At 40.9% G+C, this 22,490-nt stretch overlaps 1 protein-coding gene across 1 annotated transcript in view; it reads right to left on the minus strand.

The window, feature by feature from the left end:
• RSPO3 (R-spondin 3) overlaps nucleotides 1-19,368 on the minus strand; it is a 100,271-nt gene extending 80,903 nt beyond the window's left edge. Inside the window, exon 1 of the mRNA XM_088443061.1 lies at nucleotides 18,551-19,368. Within this exon, the coding sequence (XP_088299187.1) occupies nucleotides 18,551-18,647 (97 nt within the window). The 5' untranslated portion in view covers nucleotides 18,648-19,368. The remainder of the gene's footprint in view (nucleotides 1-18,550) is intronic.
• Between the last annotated feature and the right edge of the window lie 3,122 nt (nucleotides 19,369-22,490).

Here is a 22,490-nt window from a genome sequence, read left to right on the forward strand (position 1 = left end):
CCAGGGCCTGCGTCTACGAACACAGGTTCCTGGCCTCTTACATGACCAGCACCCGGTCAGGCTGAGTGAAGCTTCAGCTCCCAGAGCCTGACCAAAGTAGTAACCATCGCGACCATCGGTTGCAATGGTGATCCCAGCCTGCGACGTTAGTCGCAGTGCTGGGATCGTAAATGCAGCCAGGAGGTGTCTGACACCTCCTTTTGCAATTGCATCGCTATCACTTGTGTATATTGTGTGTGAGAGCCTTTATGTTGGTCTCAATGCCCAGACAAAGAGCTCTTAGATGGCAGCCCTTAACTGTTTTTCCACCGGCAGAGCCCAATACAGGCAAATGTCTGCAACATGTTGTGAATGAGCTCACATCCACCAAAAAGTGTAATATTGTCCCATTGAATCATCTTACTCACCAAACAAGGAGTACAATAAGCAGAATGTATCAGATAGAGGAGAAGATTGATGCTTTGAGACAAACTTCCACTACAGATACCAGCAACAAGTGGAATGCCAGGTAGATCACAGGATTTACAATGTAGGCACACTGTTGTATTCCAATTGTATTACTTATACTGTCTGCAGCAGATTGAGCTGAAATTTGACAACAGTCCATACTTACTGACATTTTGGCAGCCTCCTCCGATATTCCCGGCATTATAAAGCAGGGGGTTCAGTGCAAATCACAACATTGCTCCCTCAAACCGCCCAACTTTCGTGGCAGCCGCGGGAGGTTGGCCACCATGCCAGGGGACTTGCCTACTCTTGCGGGGTGACGGGAGTGGTACCCAATTTTTGGGAGGCTCTCGGCAGCCCCGGGAGAGTATGCAAGTATGCAACAGTCAGAGCTGTCATCTACAGAGATACGTGGAGCTTGCATCCCTGTGTTGACCTAGGTGAAAATGTATTAAGGTCGACCATTAGCAAATTCAACCTTTAGCAAATTTACCTTCTAGAGAAGGATGCTATAAGTGAAAAAGCCATTCATGTCCTTTCACTGTATTGTAATTAGGGATGTGCAGGCTCGGATAGGTTCGAGTTTCCACGTTGAGTTCGGATTTTTCCCTCCAAAAAAACGGAACTCAGAAAGAGGCAAAACGTCATCTTGCATGGACGAACATCATCATTCCTGGACAAAAGTCAACTCAACACCAATATCATGGGTACCTATTCATTATGTTAATTATCGGGGGCCGTGTGGCCCCTGATAATTAAGTACCCAACTCGCTGGGAGTAGCAGCAGTGGATACAAAATGACCAGAGTAATTAATATTCACAATAATAGTGCTCCGTTGACAGCTGATGTGAAGATCTTATGCAAAATACAAATTCAGTTATTTTCAATTTCATGGTTTTTTTTTTTACCCCTTTTATATTTAGAGCATTGCCCAGTATTGTAAGAATGTCATGTGGGCTAAGCATGTGCCACCTTTATCCTGGTATGCAAGTGTAAATCAAATAGACACTTCTACCGAGCCAAGGAAAAAACAACCTTATAGCATGGCACAATGATGCTGTCTCTTGTTCTAAATGTAAATATAATATTATATATTATGTGGACATGATACAAAGATTATGCTTTAAACATGTGATAACAAATAAATGCTTAAATTGTACTATGTTTTCCAAAAGACCAAAAAATAACCATATGATTACAATACCAATTATTTTTTTAATCGTTATCAATGCGCAGGACCGGACTAGCCAGCTGGCACTGCTTTCAAATGCCAGAAGGGTCGATGGCCTGATGGGCTGGTCCAACACAAAAGCCTGGCAGAGCAGCTCCATCTCCCGACACTCTGTTCGTCTGGCATTCAAAGAGACAGGCATGCGCCATGAAGCATGACCACAGCCCTTTTTCACGCTCACGCACAGAGGGATGCCAGGGCTGTTCTACAGTCCCAGTCCCTCCCTGTCAATGTTGCATATCAAATGTGGCATATCAAGAGTGGTAGGGTCACAAAATACACTCAAAATGGGCACTAGTTGTTTTTTTTTTTTGCTGGTCTCTACTGAGGTGTCTTCCACTGTCTCTCCTGGTCCACACAATGCACCAAGGTGGAGCCATTAACACCGCTGGTATACTTGTTTGGCTCATCTCTGTTGATGTAGGTGGGCCAAGTAAATGAGACAGGAGATAATTAATTGAGAAAAGTTGGGAAAAGCTCTTTCTCTGGTTAAAACATTGGAGAAAGGGCTTCTCGCAGCTTACAATATAGACCTCTAACATACAGTTACTAGTGTTCATTCAATTATAGACATTACTGTTAACTATGCATCCTAAATCCCCGCTTTATAAAATGTGTCAATTAAGTCCAACATCTGAAGAAGCATAAATATGTAAACCAGTATACTCAGCAGTATCTGGTCACATGGTCGACAGTTTCCTTGTCAACATCAACAATGCCGACACAAGAATGTCAACATGGTTCAACATATCGACATGCACCATGTCGACATCCTCAGATGTTGACTTGTTCACAATGTCGACATCTGAAATGTCATCATTCTCTGAATGCCGACAGTTAGGGTTATGCGCCACTGCGAGGATTAGTGTTAGGCACTAGAGGGAGGTTGGGATCAGACTACGGGGAGGGGAGGTTAGGGTCAGGCACTAGGGGGAGGGTTAGGTTAGGGGTAGGGGTTAGGCATAGGGGAAGTTTGGGATCAGGCTGTGGGGAGGGGAGGTTAGGGTTAGGCACTAGGGAGAGGGTTAGTGGTTAGGCATAGAGGGATAATACTCACTGGAAAGCAGCTCGGTCACATGTATGCACAAGAATTTCTGCTCACATGACCGCTGGGACCCAGGAGATAATGCTTTAGATGCTGCCGGGACCAGGTAAATGACCGCTGGGCCACCTGGGACGTTAGGTCGACATGCTATTATGTCAACATGTCATCCTTGTAGACATGATGAATGTTGACATGGTCGCCATCAACATGCTAAGCATGTTGACATTTTGACCATGACGACATTCTCATGCCCACCTTGAGAAATGTCGATCTAACATACTACACCTATACATAGCATACATGTTTTGTTAACTTTTTTAAGGTTTGTAAATTTTTTGAAGATAAACTGTAATATTTCAAAAACAATATCTGGACTACTCCTAAAGACAAGGATGTAGCAATATATTAAAATAAATATATTTTCAGTATGCCCAGCTACATTGATAGGATGGAATATGATGGCATACTAAGCAACGCCAGCTGCATCCGGAAGACGCCACATCATTATAATTCATAAAAAATATTCTGTAAACCAAGGCTGCATCTGTAGACAAGGAATGATATAATTGGAAAGCATATGCTAGCCGCAAAAGACGTTAAAGACGCCTTCCGGAACACCAATTTGGGTGCTGTGGAATGTACAAGATAGACTTAAATGCAATTTAAACCACACAATTTCTTAAATCAATGGAATTATGGATTCTATTTATTTTATGAGTAGGTGTTGGATTATATGTTGCATTTTTATGTAATAAAAAGCCTGTTCAAGGACATTATGAAAGAAAATATTGATGCAGACAAGATCATTTAACCTTTATCTTAAAGAGTATCACTCAATGTTAACCAAAATTCACCCTTATGTCTTTAAATGATTACCATGTATGCATTATATCTGGAAAGCAGGTATCCTTAGTGACTGTAAGTGTTTGCCAAATATCACTTTATGTATGTAACTGCATAGTGCCGCTATATTACATGGCGTTTTCCTGGGGCTTGTGAATCAGTCACATCAGTCCCTGCCTCATTGCTGCTTGCAGTCTACATTGCTTACCATACACACACTAGGTTTTGTTGCCATAAATATTTCAATTCATGTACACATATTACAAACAGAAAAAAGACTGGATTCATTTTCTTCTGCGGATGATATATTTTTTGTGTTGACTCTTATTTCAAATAAAATGCTAAATAACTAATTGTGTAATGCTGAACTCTTGGATTCATTATAACATAAAATCCATATTATATGTCTACCCTATAATGAGAAACAGGGAATTAACACTTAATAAATGAGAATGGCTGGAATGGAATCCATATGCTAATTGTGGAATGTAACTCAGGGTTGATGTTTTGTGTTTAGCTCACAAGGAGGCATTGCATGGTAGAGATGGGGAGTAGTAGGCAAGGGATGTTTACTAAACCCTAAAAATGAATGCTGTTCAATTTAAACAGTTCTATAGCAACTTGTTCTAGAACTGCACACCATTTCTCTACACAGCTTAGAGGCAATATTATCATTTTTATATATGTATCTGTAGTAAATGTATGTGTTTAGCAGTTTCATAGTTATAGTTAGCTGCAGGGTCAGAGCAAGTGGCTATGCGGGAAGAATTGCATAGATGTACAATATATTATTATTATCTTTTATTATATGGCACCAACAATTGTCCCTAGCACCATACAGAGAAACAGTTATCTTGAAATGATTACATTGAAAGCCCAACCACTTCAATATAGAAAGCAGATTGCCCAATAATACATAAAGGAATAGAAAAAACAGTGATGTAAGACACTTCATGAGTGACAATAAAAATGTCTAACTCAATAACCCAATGTCTTGGGGTGGGCAGACAGAAAAATCATTAACAATGACCACGGATGGGAGTGCACTGGGGACATGGATAGTGCAGGGAATGTTGTACAATGTTTGAATACTGATATGCACTGTTTTCCATGTGATTAGTATATCGTGTTTCCCAGATAATAAGACACTGGCCCTCATTCAGAGCCACTCGCTAGCGGCAGTACGCTCGTTCCGAGCGATGTTCGCACATCTGCGCATGCGTACGGATCGTTATACGCATGCGCGAACCAGTCAGTGCGGCCGAAATTCATGTGCTCGCAATATAGCGAATGCCTGCTATTTTGAGTGACAGAATGAGGCGTATGTGGGTGGTAACAGGGGAAGGTGCTTGAAAACGGGGAGTGGAGATCAGAACGCAGGCGTGCTTAAAGGTCAAAACGGGCGTTTTATGGGTGTGCATAATTAATACAGCAGTGTCATTGACCACGTCACTGGGTTATTTTATAGCCAGAACTGCTCGCAAGATTGTGGTAGCAAAAACCAACCACAAGAATAGCGAGCAGTTCATACGCTGGTCGATGTACTCGATTAATCTAATAAATAGCGGACATGACGTATGGTGCGAGCGGCCAGGGGGCGTTTTTAACAAATAAACGAGCGTATGTTTTGCTCGCTCGTTCAGACTTAGAGGTGTGAACAGACTGCAATTTGCGAACGGATCATTTGAATAGCCACCCCTTGTTTTTGAACGAACTACCGCAAATAGCGAACGGCTCTGAATCAGGCCCACTGTCTTCTTTTTTTTCTTGTCCAAAAAAATCCATAGGGCTTATTTTCGGGGTTAATTAACATTGACAGCAATTTCAATAATTCAATACAATTCTTTACTTACCTTTTTTTTTTTCCTCTCTTTCTCTCCTCTCCTCCACGGCGCTGCTGTAAATGACGCTGCCACGCACGCCAGCTGCCGCTCGCTCACTGTGAGAGAGTGAGACCCTGCAGTTGTGATTGGATGCCACTGTTAAATCTTTAACAGCGGCATCCATTTCATGCGGGGGTGGAGCTGGGGGCATTTTAGTGTAGCACAGGCTACAGGGACCGAACAAAATGGGGATTTTGTTAGGTCTTATTTTCGGGGTAGGGCTTATTTTAGACTGTTTTCCAAAAGTAAGGGTAGGGCTTATTTTCGGGGTAGGTCTTATTATCGGGGAAACACGGTAGGTGAAGTAAGGGTTAATCATGATCTAAACATCAGCATCAATAAAAATATATTATATCTCATTAATGCTAATAAGGGTAAATAAGGGTTCAAATATTTGAAGTATACCAGTATCCTGTGCACAAGTTTTCTGCATAATGACCTTAATATATATGTTACAGAGCTAGAACTAAGTGGAATTTTTCCATTAAATAAAATGTAAATATAAGTGCATGTCTCATTATCAGGGAAAATGTGAATACATAGCTCAAGGTTTTCAAATATATTCTTTATTATATAAATGAGTATTAAATTCTCATCACATAAAAAGAGTTTATCTTCTGCTTACTAAAGTAAACTCTGTGACACCTGTTTTCCAACCTGTTTTATAAAAAAATTCTTACCTAATAAAAATGTTACAATGATTTTTTTACATAAAAAATGTGGAAACTATCATTTAAGTAAGTCCACTATTCAGCAATGGGGTAATAGAGAAGATAACGCAATTATCTTCTCCATTAATTCCCATCTCACAGAGTACCTCACTGTAGAGATCAGCCATTGCTCTCTACAGTGGTTTAACGCTTTTTGCTATTCAGCAAAGCAAATAGCGTTAAATTACTCAAAAAATATTTACTTTATATAACGCCAAATATAAATTTCCCATAAGTCCCTGGGGCAGGATCCTGAAACTCCGCCCCAATCTAAGCCCCTTCTTTGCTGTGACCGCCGAGTGTAAGTCCATCTCCAGCCTGTCAAAACTGTCTAAATTGATTTAAATGTGTACAGAGGCTTTATATTAGCATGTATAGCTGTACATTTATGTGCTATTATATTTAAAATGTATATATAAATTGATATACTGTATATATAAAAGCACATAAGTATAAATGTATACAGACTAATATAAAGCCTGTGTAACATTTCGATCAATTTGGACAGTTTTGACTAGGGATGTGCGCCGGACCATTTTTGCCGGATTTGGATTTGGATTTGGTTCTAATTCGTCGTCCGGCTTTGGATTTGGATTTGGATTTGCCAAACTGCGGTGACTGGCTTTGGATTTGGATTTGGATTTGGATTTGGATTTTTTTACAAAAATTGACAAAAAAAGCTAAAATCACATAAATTGGTCTTTTTTTTCTTCCTAGAGTATTATTAACCTCAATAACATTAATTTCCAGTCAATTTAGACCATATCACAGCTTATAATATTGTTTTCAACATTATTGGCCAAAGGTTGCAGTGAGCTGACTGGTTACTAAGCGACAAAGCAGCGGCACAACGACACAGACACCACAGTATAAAGCACATCTATGACACATTGCCACACAGCAGTGGCAGAAATGAAAAGTAGTGCACCCACCCAGTGGGGTACGGCCAGCAGAGTCACAGTACTTGTTTACAAAGTGGGCTACGGCCCTAGGAGTCACAGTGCACAATCTTATTAGCATTACACCGCACATAGGGCCTGATTCACATTACACCATAAAGTAGTGTCTCTTATTTATGTTACGACACACAGTAGTGTCCCTTACACAATGTCCCCCAGCAGTGGTGCCCCCTATGCAGTCCCCTTAGTAGTACGGTCCACTATGCAGTGCCCCCAGTTGAATGCTCCCCAGTAGTATGCCCCCCATTAGCAGGCCCCCCCAGTAGTATGTCCCCCATTAGCAGGCCCCCCCAGTAGTATGCCCCCCATTAGCATGCCACCCAGTAGTATGCCCCCCCAGTAGTATGGCTCCCCCAGTAGTAGGCTGCCCCAGTAGCAGGCCCCCCCAGTAGTAGGCTGCTCCAGTAGTAGCCCCCCCTGTAGTATGGGCCCCCCCTGTAGTATGGCCCCCCCTGTAGTAGGCCCCCCCAGTAGTATGGCCCCCCCAGTAGCAGACCCCCCCCCAGTAGTATAGCCCCCCCCAGTAGCAGGCCCCTCTGTAGTATGGCCCCCCCAGTAGTATTGCCTCCCCCAGTAGCAGACCCCCCCCCAGTAGTGCAGACCCCCCCCCAGTAGTATAGCCCCCCCAGTAGCAGGCCCCTCTGTAGTATGGCCCCCCCAGTAGTATAGCCCCCCCCCAGTAGCAGACCCCCCCAGTAGTGCAGACCCCCCCCCCCAGTAGCGCCCCCGGACCTTTGACAAGTAAAAAAATAAAAAAAATAAAACTTACCTGTATCCCCGCTCCCGCGCCGTCCGCTCTGTCACACGCTGAGGAGGGAGCCGGAAGACGGAGCTCATGTGTGAGCTCCAGCCGGCTCCCTCCGTGCAGCAGCCAATGAGAGTCTGTGTGACTCTCATTGGCTGCTGTAACAAACACACAGCTGCCGCTGGCGGCTGTGTGTCTGTGTCTGTGTAGGGCAGAGCGCTATCACTGCGCTCTGCCCTACACGCGAGGAGACCTGATGTCGGATTCTCTAGTGAGAATCCGACATCAGGCGGCCGCCGTTCGGCCCCGAACGGGGATCCGAGTCAGGCGGTGAACACCCGAACAGGGTTCGGGTGGACTCGGATCCCCAATGTTCGGAGCGGTTCGGATTCCACAGAATCCGAACCGCTCATCTCTAGTTTTGACAAGCTCTAGAGTGACTTACCTTCGGCGGTCACCACAAAGCAGGGATGGAGACTATTCGCAAGTGCATGACTGAGCATGCGTAGAAGAAGAAATAGAAGGTATTGTTTTCATTATCCCGAAAACAATGCCTTCTGCAACATCGCAGGGACAGCGTGTTGACGCAACCATTGTCACTGCAAGAAATGCTGAATAGCAAACTTAGGGGTCTATTTACTAAGCAGTGTTAGGAGACAGAGTGGAAAGTGATAAGGTGCCAGCCAATCAGCTCCCAACTGCCATCTCACAAGCTGTGTTTGAAAAATGACAGTTGGGAGCTGATTGGCTGGCACCTTATCTCTTTTCACTCTGTCTCCTAACACTGCTTAGTAACTAGACCCCTTAAAATGTAATAATTGATTAAAAATCGTGATGATGTTGCCCGATAATATTCATAGCAACATCTGAACTATTGCTGAATAGAGCCCTTAATCTCATATTTTCTTCTATCATACATATTAATAAGTGGCATTCACTGTCATAGCCTCTTTAACAAAAAATATGGGCCCTAGGCTAAGATCACAGCATGAGGCCTCCAAGTTGCAGCTGTATGAGATTTGTTTGGTCTTAAGAGGTTGAATCAATATTGAGAAGAGAGTGCTTTTAGTGCCATGAGTCAAACCTGCCTCTCCTCATTTGACCCAGCAACTCAATGCCACGAAATCATGCTTCACACAACGGATACGGGTCTATGATGATGCAATTCACTGAGCATCGTGTCATCACTCCTACCATCCTGCCCATTTCACTAGGAAGTGGGCAGGATGTGGGAGGGTGACTTATTCTTCTGAGAGCCTGTGAAATTCCCTAATACTTTGAGACTCTACAGGGTGTTCAGGGTAAATACAGTAAGTATGCCATGGGTATATTTACAGCCAAAGGCTTGAGTTTATAGATGGTACATATTAAGATCCATGGCTCTTTAACAAAGTTTTAACAACCGTTTCTCAGGCAAAAACTGGATGTTTGTTGCTGGAAATAAGGCTTCTCTCTATTGGAGCATCACAGCCCTGTCTTGGTGAAGAGTTTTGCTGGAAATCTCCGGCAAAAGATCCAAGCAATACAGAAATCCTTATTCTTCTACCATCATCTCTCCTTTTAAAGGATAAAAAGTAATAGAGTCTTTCTTTACAATGAACAGCCAGATAATACAATTACAATTTGCACAGCCACATCAACCCTAAGGTGTTCTTCATATCTTACTTGGGTATGTGATAGAATATATATTATACCATGGAAGTAAACTGCATATACAGTAATAACGATACATTTGGGTACAATATAAGATACTTCACCAGTATCATGTTGGCATCATTATTCCTTTTATTTTCTTTCCTGAATAAATAAAGATTATTTAAGCCAATAAAATCTTTTAGAAAGCTTACTACCTCCTGCAAACAACTAGTCCTCTTTACAACTTTGTGTATAAGCAGATGAGATCACAAATCTAGCACTGTCCTATGTATAAAAGCTTAATATTTAGGAATCAAGATTCATTTTGTAAAATAATTAATGACAAAGCATTGATTGCTTTTCAAATCTCGCATCATGAAGTCTCTGTATATCGATTAACGCCTGAAGCTCAATGGAGATTTATGAAATATTTCTATACAACTAATTTATTTATAAATGTTACCAAAGAAATATTATTGGCAGGTATTCTAACTAGTGCACTAAAAATAAAAGATGCTGTAATCCATATAAGACTTTTTCTCTTTCTCTAAACTGCTCCTACAGTAACTATGTCACATTACCCATATTTTCCGTGGGACAGGCTGACTATATGTTACGGATATATTTTCACAGGCAAGTTCCAGGTAAGATATCATGAGCGGTCCAATGTGGGCATGGCCATACTAGTATAGTCCTAAATCTGGCTGATATGTGTAGAAATGTCTTGTTTATGGGATAGAGCAAATCGTATAATCAAAAAGGTTTGAAGCATTAATTATATAATATTAATTGCACCATAAGTATTTACAGGAACTTTGTGCAGTACAATGCAAAATCAGCTAACCACCTCAAAGCAGGTAACTGTACTGTGAGATAAATGTGGAGACTTCAGTTCCCATATACACTTATCTCTGCCTTGTTGATTTGCTTATATAAGCTAACAATGGCTGATAAGTTCAAAGTATACAGTAAATTATGCAAACAAGGGTCAAATGGTCAAACATGTATCTATCCACACATATTTTTTTAGGGGCATAATTGACACAAATTTCCCAGTGTGTGTATTGTGTGTGTGTATATATATATATATATATATATATATATATATATACACATATAGATATCTCTCGCTATCTATATATGCACACATATATATTTACACATATACATACACAAACACACACATATATATATATATATATGTATATTTATACATACACACATATATGTATATGTATAAACTTAAGCTGGGTACACACTGACAGATACATTAGCCAATCAATTGATCGGCCAATGTATCTGCTGCCCGTTGGCCAGTGTGTACCCGCGATATGTCGGTGAACGTCGCATTGTCTGTGCTGCACAGCCGATGGACAGATATGTCTGCAGACATATCTGTCCATCGGCAAGTGTGTACGGGCAGTTTGCAGACTGCCCGTACACACACAGCAGCCGTGAGGAGGGGGGTGGGACCTATCCCCGACACGCCCACCGGTCGCCGGGTCCCACCCCCCCGCCGACCCGAGGGCACATGCAGATGATGGGGAGATATATCAAGCAACAAATTTGTCAAATCTCCACCTTTCTGCATTTCTATATGGTTTCCAAGCTAATGGATTTATTAAATTCAAAACCACAGGAAAATTGTTGTCAGAAGACCATTTTCAATCCTGACATGCTACAAAACATCATCCCAATTGTGTTAAATATATATCTTGGATGCCTAAAATCAGGTGATTGGATGACATGCAATTTAGGCAAGGACATCAGTTATGGCTTATTTATTGAAACTAGCCAAGCAGGTTGGCTATTTGAAGCACTTAGGCCCCTTACCCACTGGCGTCAAAATGCATGTTTTACTAACAACTGAAATTTTGGTAGGTATCATCTGTGTAACTGCTCAATTTTTCTGTTGCTGACTACTCTGTTTACTTGCATTTACGGAAAGTGACCACCCTGGGATCACTGGTGTCATCCATTGAGCCCCTGATCACTAGTATAAGAACTCATTAACCACCATATGTCAAACATGAACACATTATATATGCAGAATCATAGGCGCCTTAGCCATTATGTAAATCCACTTATGTATTATATAACATTAGTGGAACGCAAAAACATGGCAGTGATGAGCGAACACCAATTGAAACAACACTCTAAACCTCAGCAGTACAGTTTGGCAAAATTATGCAATGTACTCTGGTTCTTTGTATATTATATTAATGCATTTATATTTTGCAGATCATATTACACTGATCAGCACTCATTTTGTTGGCAATCATATTACAGAGATTTTGGGGTAACTTTGTGATGCTGATTATGACATTGTTTGTTCTTGTATTTCCTCTAATTTTTAAGATATACTGATGAGAAACAAGAAAAACACTTTAGACAACTGTCAACTGACTGCTGGTTGGGTGGCAGATCACTTATATAGGGAGGGGGAATATTCTAGGATTATCGCAGAGTGAACACCTAGAATATTCTTGTGTCTTACCTACTAGAATGTTCCGATAGATTCCCATACGCAGGCATTATGGCTAAGTTCTCTGTTGCTTAAGGGTATCCAATATCTCAAGAACTAGAGCCACTTTTAAATAAAAAAAAATACTTACATTTTTTCATTCAGCAACCCCAAATTACCTTAAATTTGTTCAAATATCCTTGGCAACTAAACTATATTTTTGTTGGTCTGTGTCATGAGAGCAAGTTTTATAGTCTTTGACTGCAATTCTGGGATGCAATATTTTATTAGAATTATATATGAGTGGAAATATTGAAATAAAATACTATAGAATTTTAATCTAAAATGCTTAGGGGCCTATTCACCAAGGTGAACAGCCAATTCATATAAGAAGAATCAGTAGTTTCCACATAATAAACAATAACATACCCATTCACCATAGCTGTCCCAGTGTGGCACAGTGTCCTTTCATCAAGCTGTAGGCACTAATGTCATATCCAGAGCCTCACTTCTTCCTATAGGAAGGAGGAGATCCAGGATAAAGAGGGATCCACTTGGATCATTCCACCTCCTCGGACCCTCACTGTGTGCAAGTATGACCTAAGCTTATGCCTGGCAGTGTAAACATTTGCCACTACTAATTAGAGGTGAAAGAGTGGCTGTTAGGGACTGTAGGACTTTTTTTTTTAGAGCACTGGACCCTGCATAGGAGCAATACTGATTTGCTTTGATGTATATGTGTGGATAAAAGAGATAAGATTTCCTTACAGTATGTAGTGCACATGTGTCTGCTGCTGAAAATCTTGGTGAGTAAAAATGGGTACACACTGCCAGATATATTGGCCGATCAATTGATCGGCCAATATATCTGGTGCCCGTCGGACAGTGTGTACCAGCGATATTCTGCACAGCCGATAGACAGATATGTCTTCAGACATATCTGTCCATTGGCAAGTGTGTACGGGCATTCTACCGACTGCCCATACACATGCAGCCGCGTGGAGGGGGCGGACCCACCCGCCGGACAGCAGGACCCGCGGCTGCCTGGAAGATGATGGTCATTCAGTATATATGAACGACCATCATCTACAGATATATCTGCAGATCACTTGATCTGCAGATATATCTGCTAGGTGTGTACTCACCATTAGAAACATAATTTGTATGGGCTAATCGTATGATAATAATGAATAGGCCAAATACGATGCAGACCTGGATTAGATTATTACCTCTTCAGTGAAATTGCTGACATTATTGATCCTTACTGCATTCTTATATATCTCAGTTGTACCTTTTAAGGAGTCTATTAGTGCCGATGTTGTCCTGAATATGTTTAGGCACCATTGACACGATCATTTTTATATTATAATTTTTTCCCCTGCTATTCAACAATAAACTTAGCAGGGACAGTGGTTGCGTTAATACGCTGTTCATGCAACGTTCCAGGAGGCATTGTTTTCAAAAGACCATAAACAAAACCTTCCTTTCTTGTTCTGCGCCTGCTCTTACTTAAGTTTGCGAATAGTCACCTTCCCTGCAGTGTGGTAACCGATAAATCTATATCTAGCTCCAGCCTCCCAAAATTGTCTAAATTGATTAAAATGTATACATAGGTTTTATATTAGTCTGTATACATTTATATTTATGTGCTTTAATATATAAAATTTATATACATTTTATATATTAATGTACATAAATATAATGTATACAGACTAATATAAAGCCTATGTACACATTTTAATCAATTTATGGTGCGTACAGATGTAGCGATCTGCCAGTGATGCGATATCGTTGGCAGATCGTTATGCACCCTCCCTGGTATGCTGGATGATCAATATCGATCATGCAGTACACCACCAACTTACAGACAACTATATCATCGATAGCGGGTCCCTATAGTAACTTGCTAGAAATTGAACAAGTTGACCGGCATGCACGGCCGATGGACGATATTGCTATCGTCCATATGTGGCCAAGCATTGCTGGTTGACGGTAAGTTGGTAGGGAGCATTTAAAAGAATGATTTGAAAGATAACGGTAATGATATCGATATCATTATCGCTCAAATCGTTCTTTTAAATCGCTACGTGTGTACGCACCATTAGACAGTTTTGGGGAGGCTGGAGCTGGACACATAAACATGCCGCTTGCCACGCTGCGGGAAGGCGGAGTTTCAAGATCCTGCAGAGACTGAGCGGAAAATTTCCTTCTGTCCCTGCAGTTTTTCGGGATAATTAAATATTTTCTTTATATAATGCCATTCTGAGATGGTGTTATATAAAATAAAGATTTATAGAGTATTCTAACGTTTTTTTGCTTGCTGAATAGCAAAACCGTTAAAGCACTGTAGAGAGCAGTACGATGCTCTGCATCTTCTCCGTTAACCCTTTGCTAAATAGTGAAAATACTTAAAAAAAATGTGGAAACAATTGTTTCCGCATTATTTCAGTAAATAATACATTGCTGAATAGAGCCCTAAAAGTCAACTCAAAGTAATTCCAACTTCGCCCACTTGAGGGCACTAAAAGCCACAAAATTTAGTGTATTGGAAAAATTTCCATCATGTGGTCACTGTACTTAAGGACAGTAGCAGACAATGTTGCATCAAATGTAACGCTCACAACGATTATATTAATATACATTTTCTTCATATGTAACATAAAGTTGACCAGGGGACAGGTATTTACACCTCAGAGACAAATGAAGTTGTACCTGCTAACTAGACTAAAATTCATGTTGCAGCGTTGTCTATAGAGAACTGAACGCAAATATTAAAACACCTTTAAAATGTGTAAGTAAGAGGAAGATTTTGTACTGACATATATCAGTCCTGCATTGTCAGCATCTGCTGCTACAATGTCCCTCAAAGTGGGTGGTAGTGCATTGTATAAACTGAGACCAAAGAAAGTGACAGGATCTCTGAACTGATCAATTTATGTGCGAAAAATAAACAAAAAGGTAAAACAAATTCTGATGTTGCATCCACTGATGTTACAGGACAGTTTACTTCTTGTTGTAAGTCAGTAACTTGGAATGTGAGATAGACTCGTAGAAATATGACAATGAGCACAAGCCAACTTCTAATTTATATTCTGGGTAAACAGAGGATCTGGGGAAAGTACAACTACAGTTGTGAAGTCCTCAGGTTGCCTATACGATGTATCTGCTTGTGATTCGCTATAGGCACTGTGCATCGCAGCCACGGGAGACAGCTATTACTCTATTCTACAAACAATTCCCGCTGGCAATGTGTCATTTTTTCTACAAGTGATGAAAATATTTTCCTATAGTTGAGTATAAAGAGCAGAAAGAAAGTTAAACGCGACACTTATTTATGTACAGGGCATATAGTTATATGTTCCATGACTTGGAGTATCACCTCCAGGATGGCTTGCATGCTTGCCAATAAACTAGTTTAAATTAGTTTGTTATGTGTAGCCTACAGACATGTTCGGCGTTAGTTTATATTCTGAAAAGTTCATTATAAGGGAAGATTAATTTATTAGCTGTATTACATGTCCTGTTTAATGACTACACTTTCCAGAACAATGTTATTTGCTTATACACCTTGTAAATAATTTATTTGTTTACTTTATCTAACAGAGAAAGTGACACATTGTTGCTTTATTTTTGTTCCAATCAAGATGAATCGCTAAATTGTATGCAAAGTCTTCTGCTAAAGCATTATGAAGATACCATTACCCAGTACCAAGGATTTTCTCCAAACCGCCTATTTGCACACACATCTCCTCCATCAGGGTAATAATAGCTTATATACGCAAACAAGGAATCAAACAACCAACAAACAAAAAGCGAAGCAAATAAACGTGTTTGATTAGTTGCATAACATACTAACAGTAGAAAATTGTGCATAAAAGCGTGGCAGAACAACTGTCCTACATGTAAACACAATCACCACACCTTTGTCACAATAAGGCACAAATTGTTTTAGTATAAACAAAAAAAACCTATAAAAATAATAATAAAATAAAAGTTATATATATATATATATATATATATATATATATACATATATATATATATATATATATATATATATATATAGTTACAACTCTCACTTATGCTGTATGCGTTCCCTGATTTGCTTCCATTGTATTTGGCATAGTAGAAACATTGTATTAAATGATGTCTAATACAGTGTAAAGATAACGGGTGGAGCACAATTACACTGGACGGTCACTGTAGTTCCGTGTGTCACTTATCTGCTTGCTACACCCGTTATGATCACCCACACGCAGCACATTCCCGCTGCAGACGCTTAGTAAGGAAAGGGCTGCTGATGTGCTGATCAGTGAGTGGAAGCTCAGAGAGACACGTTGTTTCTGGCTGCTGGAGGGCACGGCCTTACTCACGCAGACACTTTCCACCCTTCATGTACCATCTGTAAGCACTTTTACTGAAATACACTGAGGTCTCTTGCTGAGCTGCCGGTAGTTTAGCAACACATGGACTTTCCTCCACATCCACAGAAAGCAGGCGAGAATGCACTACAAAGGGGATACTACCTACACTAGATTTAGGGGAGAAGAACACATGCATTACATTTTTCTTCATTAGAATCCTAGACATTTCCTGGCTTGAAAAGTGGATGCAGGTAATTGTTATTACTGTGACAATCAGATTGCAGGCATTTGTACCTTCATCTTAACCATATATTGGCAGCAGCATTGCTCCAGGCACAGGGACATTTGTCGCCTGGTCTGCATTTTATGACCCTGGGCTGGTTATGCTTATCTCCCATTGCACCAGACACAGCTTGGGAGCTATTGGGACAGATACTGTGAGTTGCTATACCCTGCCAGAACCCTGAAAGAGCATTACTGGGATATATGATATATAAGGGCTCAATATATTGAAACTAAAGCTCCTTTGCAAATAATAATCTCCAGATCTTTCCGACAGGCAAGGGGTGTGTCAAGTACTCAAGAAGTAAATCAGATATCTAGAAAAGAAATATGTGGTGGGATAAGTGCAAACATCTTGTATGTATGGGATCCTGGTTACAGTCAGGGAACTTCAGAGGCATTCATGCAATGATTTAGTTTGTAATAGGATTTGCTAGCCTAGCAAGGAGAGAGACATTCCAATTACAAACTAATTACCAGTGATCACCAAGATGTGCTGAGCAAATACACTTAACCCGTGGAGCGCCAAGTGGTGGTATCATTTATGAGGCTGTGTACAGTACACAGACAGGTCTCAGCCAGACGCATTACAGCACGGAGTTTGCTGCTGATAGTGTAGGGTCAGCCTTGGATATTACCATAGGTCTGAGCCTGGGGGACAAACCAGTTTCCTGCTCACAGTAGGAACTATCTTAAAGTATAATTACAATGTGTAGGGTTGTTGCCTGATGCTTACACCTCCGAGAACTCAGATGTAACTAGTGTATACAAGGCTATATAAAACTAAGCACAGTGAAGCCTCCCTGTTACCCTGAGTCTGACGCTGCTGCCACTGGTGTGTGGTCTGGGCATAATCTGAGTTTAAATTGCATAGATCCATCGGTCATAGGTGAAACTGTATATGTTTCCCGTATTAAATAGCTCAGTCAAAACCAGACAAAGAAAAAGCCCATCTGTATGTAATAAGGGGATGCAGTATTATACAGTATTATAGCCCGGTATTTCCTAGCACACTAACTGGTCAGTATGAGCATAGTACCTATTTTACTCATATAGCAAATCTGTATAAAATGTAATGCACATGGGGCATCTAGAACTAAGGTGCAATAGTCTGTCCACCTAGCTCGTATATATCAGTTTGCTTATAAAGTCTATATCAAATATATGTTTGTTAATATATTGTGTTTTATTCATTTCTCTTTTATTCAACATACGTATAATACATTTACAAAAACATTCAGATGACCCAAATTAGGTAATAGCTCATTGGTTTGAATTTAATTACAAGCAACATATACTTTTAAGCATTGGCTTGAGCCAAAGTGCTAAAGGTAAATGAAAGATACCTGTGTGCTCAATTCTCCGTTATTAGACACATAATAATACTCTCACCAAGTGTACAGCATCTCAGCCCGATAAATACTGTTATGTAGCGATCTCTTCAGGTACCAAGATCTCCTAGAAGAACGCGTCAGGTAAGCTTAGTGATGTGTGCATGGAGACCTGACTAATACTGCGGAGTCTCATTAATGGGGCAGGTGCACTTTACCTGTGCTAGGACTAAGAAAGGTGCTGAGTGCCAATGGGATGCCCTGTACTGCCACTGCTCTGCCCTGTACTGCCCCTGCTCTGCCCTGTACTGCTACTGATATGCCCTGTGCTGCTGCTGATATGATCATGCTCTGTGCTGCTGCTGATAATGATAAAGCCCTGTGTTGGTGCTGATGCCACTGTGAATTTCCCCTGTGCTGAAGTTAATGATAAATCTATTGCTCTGCCCTGTACTGCTGATGATGATGGCTTTATGCATCTGCCCTGTGCTGCTAAATATGATGCCACTATGGCTCTGCCCTGTGTTGCTGATGATAGGGACCCGGCCAGACAGACAGGACACACAGACAGGACAGGTGGATGACTGCACGCACCAGCAGGGACACTTACTTCTCCGATGTCGCCTCCCTCTCGGGACGTGTTGACTCTCAATATATTCCAAGATGTTCACAATGATCAAACACAAGGAAAGCAGTCGCAATTGCATAGTAACCTTGTAAGGATTTCCCCCCTAAGTTCTTCAGCGTAGAGTGTTGTCCTTCAATTCTTTCCTTCCCGGTGATCCAAAAGCAAACACCATCCACAAGGACTCCCAGAGATAACTGGACAGGACAATTAGTGTAAGAGGGCGATAAGAGGACACTACTCGTGCATGGTTAGATAGGCAGAGCACCTTACAAGGGATGTGTCAGTGTCAGCACGCTGGGCGCCTGATGGGTGAGCTGCTGGGAGCATATTGCGCACAGGGACCGAGCTCTGTCTTGGTAGGAATCTAAGTCGTCTTGACCAGAGAAGCCACATCCAGCTCATGTGTTGCTGGTGATCCAGGAATCATCTATCAGTTTCCACAATCCTGAGGGCAACCCACTCACTACCTGTGTGATTTGTGTCTACACAGGGGAAACATCCATCAGAGATCCAGACTCCCCAAGAGCCATAAGTGATACCTCAGCAGGGGACCTCACAGGTGAAGGCATACAGGGGAGCCCAGGCTTTTGCTGAAGGAAGCTACAGCCAGGACATGTCACATCCACATCTCTCCAGAGCTCCAGTTACCAGTAACCCATCCAGGCAGAGTTTAGTGCTGTGTCTGCAGGCACCAGAGGGTGGTCTATCTGTACTAAGCTATCACACTGAGAGCCACATAAACTCTGCAGCACTCACTCACTGCCTTCTATATGTTACTGTAATCCAACAGACTCCCCCTAAAGCTGGCTGCCTGCTTTCCCTGGGCTGTGCTATGTAAGTCTGGCTGCTCCTGTCAGACTCCCCTTACTATACCGATGTCACTATTCCTAACCTCCCCCTACCCCTCTCTCACTCTCTGCACCCCCCTCCTCCTCTTTTGAAAAGAAAGCTGAAGACTAGTGTTCAAGTAAACTACAATGGGACGTGGGCAGTTCTCGGGGAAAAAGTGCTAAAGAGAAGTCAAACCTCGTCTATACTCAGCCATGACCCATACAGAGAGGAGAGAAGAAATAATAATTATAGTAAGGATACACGATATATATACATATATATATATATATATATATATATATATATATTTATACTGTCTATTTATCTATCTATAGATATACCTATATAGAGACACACACACATGGACACACACACACACACACACACACACACACACACACACACACACACACACACACACACACACACACACACACACACACACACACACACACGTTAGCGAATGCAGAATAAATTCCAGTGTCCTTAGCATAAAGTGTGTAATAATACCTATCTGTGCTGCAGAAGGTGACACATATCAGATGCATCCTGCAAGTCTGTGTCCATTTACATCACGACATTTCCTGAAGACTTCCAAGATTTACTGATTCCTTTCACTTGATGGGAAAGTAAATAATCCACATCTGGCTCTTTATTTCTTCATTCAGGTGACTGTACAGTGTCCCCCTGGCTTCGGTGTGGACACACGATGGATCGCTCAGTGTCCCAAGCTTGTTCATGGTCTGGTCTCTCAACACATTTCACATAATGTGGTTGTGCTCACACTTTTGTGAAGTATATTTATTTATGTCCATGGATGAGTGCATCACCTAGGTAGATGTGCCTGAGAAAACGCCCTTGACATGAACGTGCTAAAGTGTCAATTACTAAAGAAAACAAATTATTTCATAAGTAAGAGTCAATCAGACGTCTAGTGCTTTTCAGATTAGCGACAAAATGCATTCAATAAATATAAACAGATGTATTAAGTTATGTAAATTTACCCCAGCGTCTCATGTATTTTATTACTTCAGCTGCTACATTATTGTATTAAAGCATAAGTGTAATGGATAATTGTATTAGTGGTGTGCATTAGAGAATAAAGATGCAGTGTTTCCGAATTATTGTACTCATATAAAGCCCCTCACCCATGCAAACACAATCAAGTCAGAAGGCACCATTACAACAACAACAATAATTGTGTATATATATATATATATATATATATATATATATATATATATAAAATTTATTGAAAAACAAATTGGTTTTAGGAAACAAACACATGTACGTAATTGACTAACAATGTGTGGCTGAGCACTATGCTATTTCTTAAATGTGTATATAAATAGTTAACAAAAAACAATACAAGAATAATATTAAAAGGCGGACCTAATGTATGTTTAAACGTACCCTTTTTTGTGAGGGGGGTTGTTGACAATGAATCCCAAAACAGACATTGGGAAATTTAAATTACAGTTGTTTTCTGTTGCATATACCCAAATTCCAAGCACAGTAATGACACTCCACCTGAGAAAAGAACTGTCATGTCCAACCTTAATGGAATAGGATTGTCCTTTCAGAAAGTAAACATAGTTAAAATAGATGGGGAGGTAAGAAATTACAGGGATTAACCTCAACTTCCATATGCTAATCCCTGCCTTCTTCTTCCATTCCCTTTTTGCCTTAGGTGATAAACTCATCAATTGAAAATACTAAGAAGTTTATATATTGTTATTCAAACAGGGTATGTGAGATCCAGGGTAGAAATAAATGTGCATTTTGTTAAACTAGTAAAATTAGTGGGATTAATACCATTAAAACCAAGATCTAGATTCTGTTTTTTTAGATATGAGAAGTTTTCAAAGTTTGCAGCATTTTCCAAAATAATTAGCTATTAAAGGTGATGCATTCAAATCACAGTCAAAAAAGAATCCTCTTATTCAGGGGCATACATAGGTATTTTTTAAAGGTCTGGATGTGCCACCCAGGGGCGCCGAGAAGGGGGGGAGCGGGTACAGATTACCCGGGCCTGTGCTTCCTGAGGGGGCCTGGCACCACCCCGCACCTCCCTCACAGCAGCCCAGCACACAGCGTCTGCTGAGCTGCAGTGGGAGACTGCTCGTGGCTGCTGAGCAGCAGCCACAGCAGTCTCCTATGCCTGTGGGGGGAGCGATCACACTGATTGCGCCCCCCCTGGCTTTGAGCAGGGCTGAGGGGACTCAGAGCGTCCCCCCTCCCCAGTGCGCAGCACCGCGCAGATAATTTTCTTTATAGGGAAGGGGACGTGGCCATGACTCTCACGGTTAGGCCATGCCTCCTGTTACCCTGGCCCGTCGCGGCTCTTGGCGGGCCTGGTACCACCCAAAGGTGAAAAACGTATATAACACATGTAACTTAAGCTTTGGACTGCATAGCAGCTGTACCCCTTGCACCTATGGTAGTTACACCCATGCTCTTATTGCTGATCCTTAATACAATAATCAGTATCAATATATCCTTTGTAAATAAAAATATCCTTAATCATTTGTATTTTGGATAGTTGAGATAAAATAAGATAATAAAGAATAAGGCCTGGTTATGCCCAGCATGATTTATGCATAATTGTATATCAATTGTTTTATTTTATAGTTATAAGTATACAGTGCCTTATACTGCAATTGGAAGAAAGACAGTGCTGACAATCTAACCCTATAATAAAATGCAGTATTTAGAAGTGCACAGAAGGAAGAATACTTATAAAACAGTGAATGATTTAATTTTCTTAAATGCTGCTCATGAGAGCTACAAACTTATCACCGGAGGTGACACCTGTATGTCATATTTGGGTCATTACTATGAGTAGGCCGGTCCTCAAGTACCATTCTGGGCCACATTGGTTATTTCAATTTTATTTACAAATAAATGGATAGGAAATGATGGATTGAGTTGCAGACCTTAAGAAACCAAGATGTCCAGAGGCTAAATGAAATAGCCACTAGAAAACAGGGTAAAAGTACGTATTCAAAATTACTAAGCAGCTGTTCTAGTAGGGATAATTGGCACTTCTTTTCCTGAAAACCGTAATTAAAACATTAGAGGAACCAGCGCT

Source organism: Taudactylus pleione, unplaced genomic scaffold (genome assembly GCF_031769625.1).
Source record: "Taudactylus pleione unplaced genomic scaffold, aTauple2 ptg000326l, whole genome shotgun sequence".
In the NCBI taxonomy this organism is placed as follows: Eukaryota; Metazoa; Chordata; class Amphibia; order Anura; family Myobatrachidae; genus Taudactylus; species Taudactylus pleione.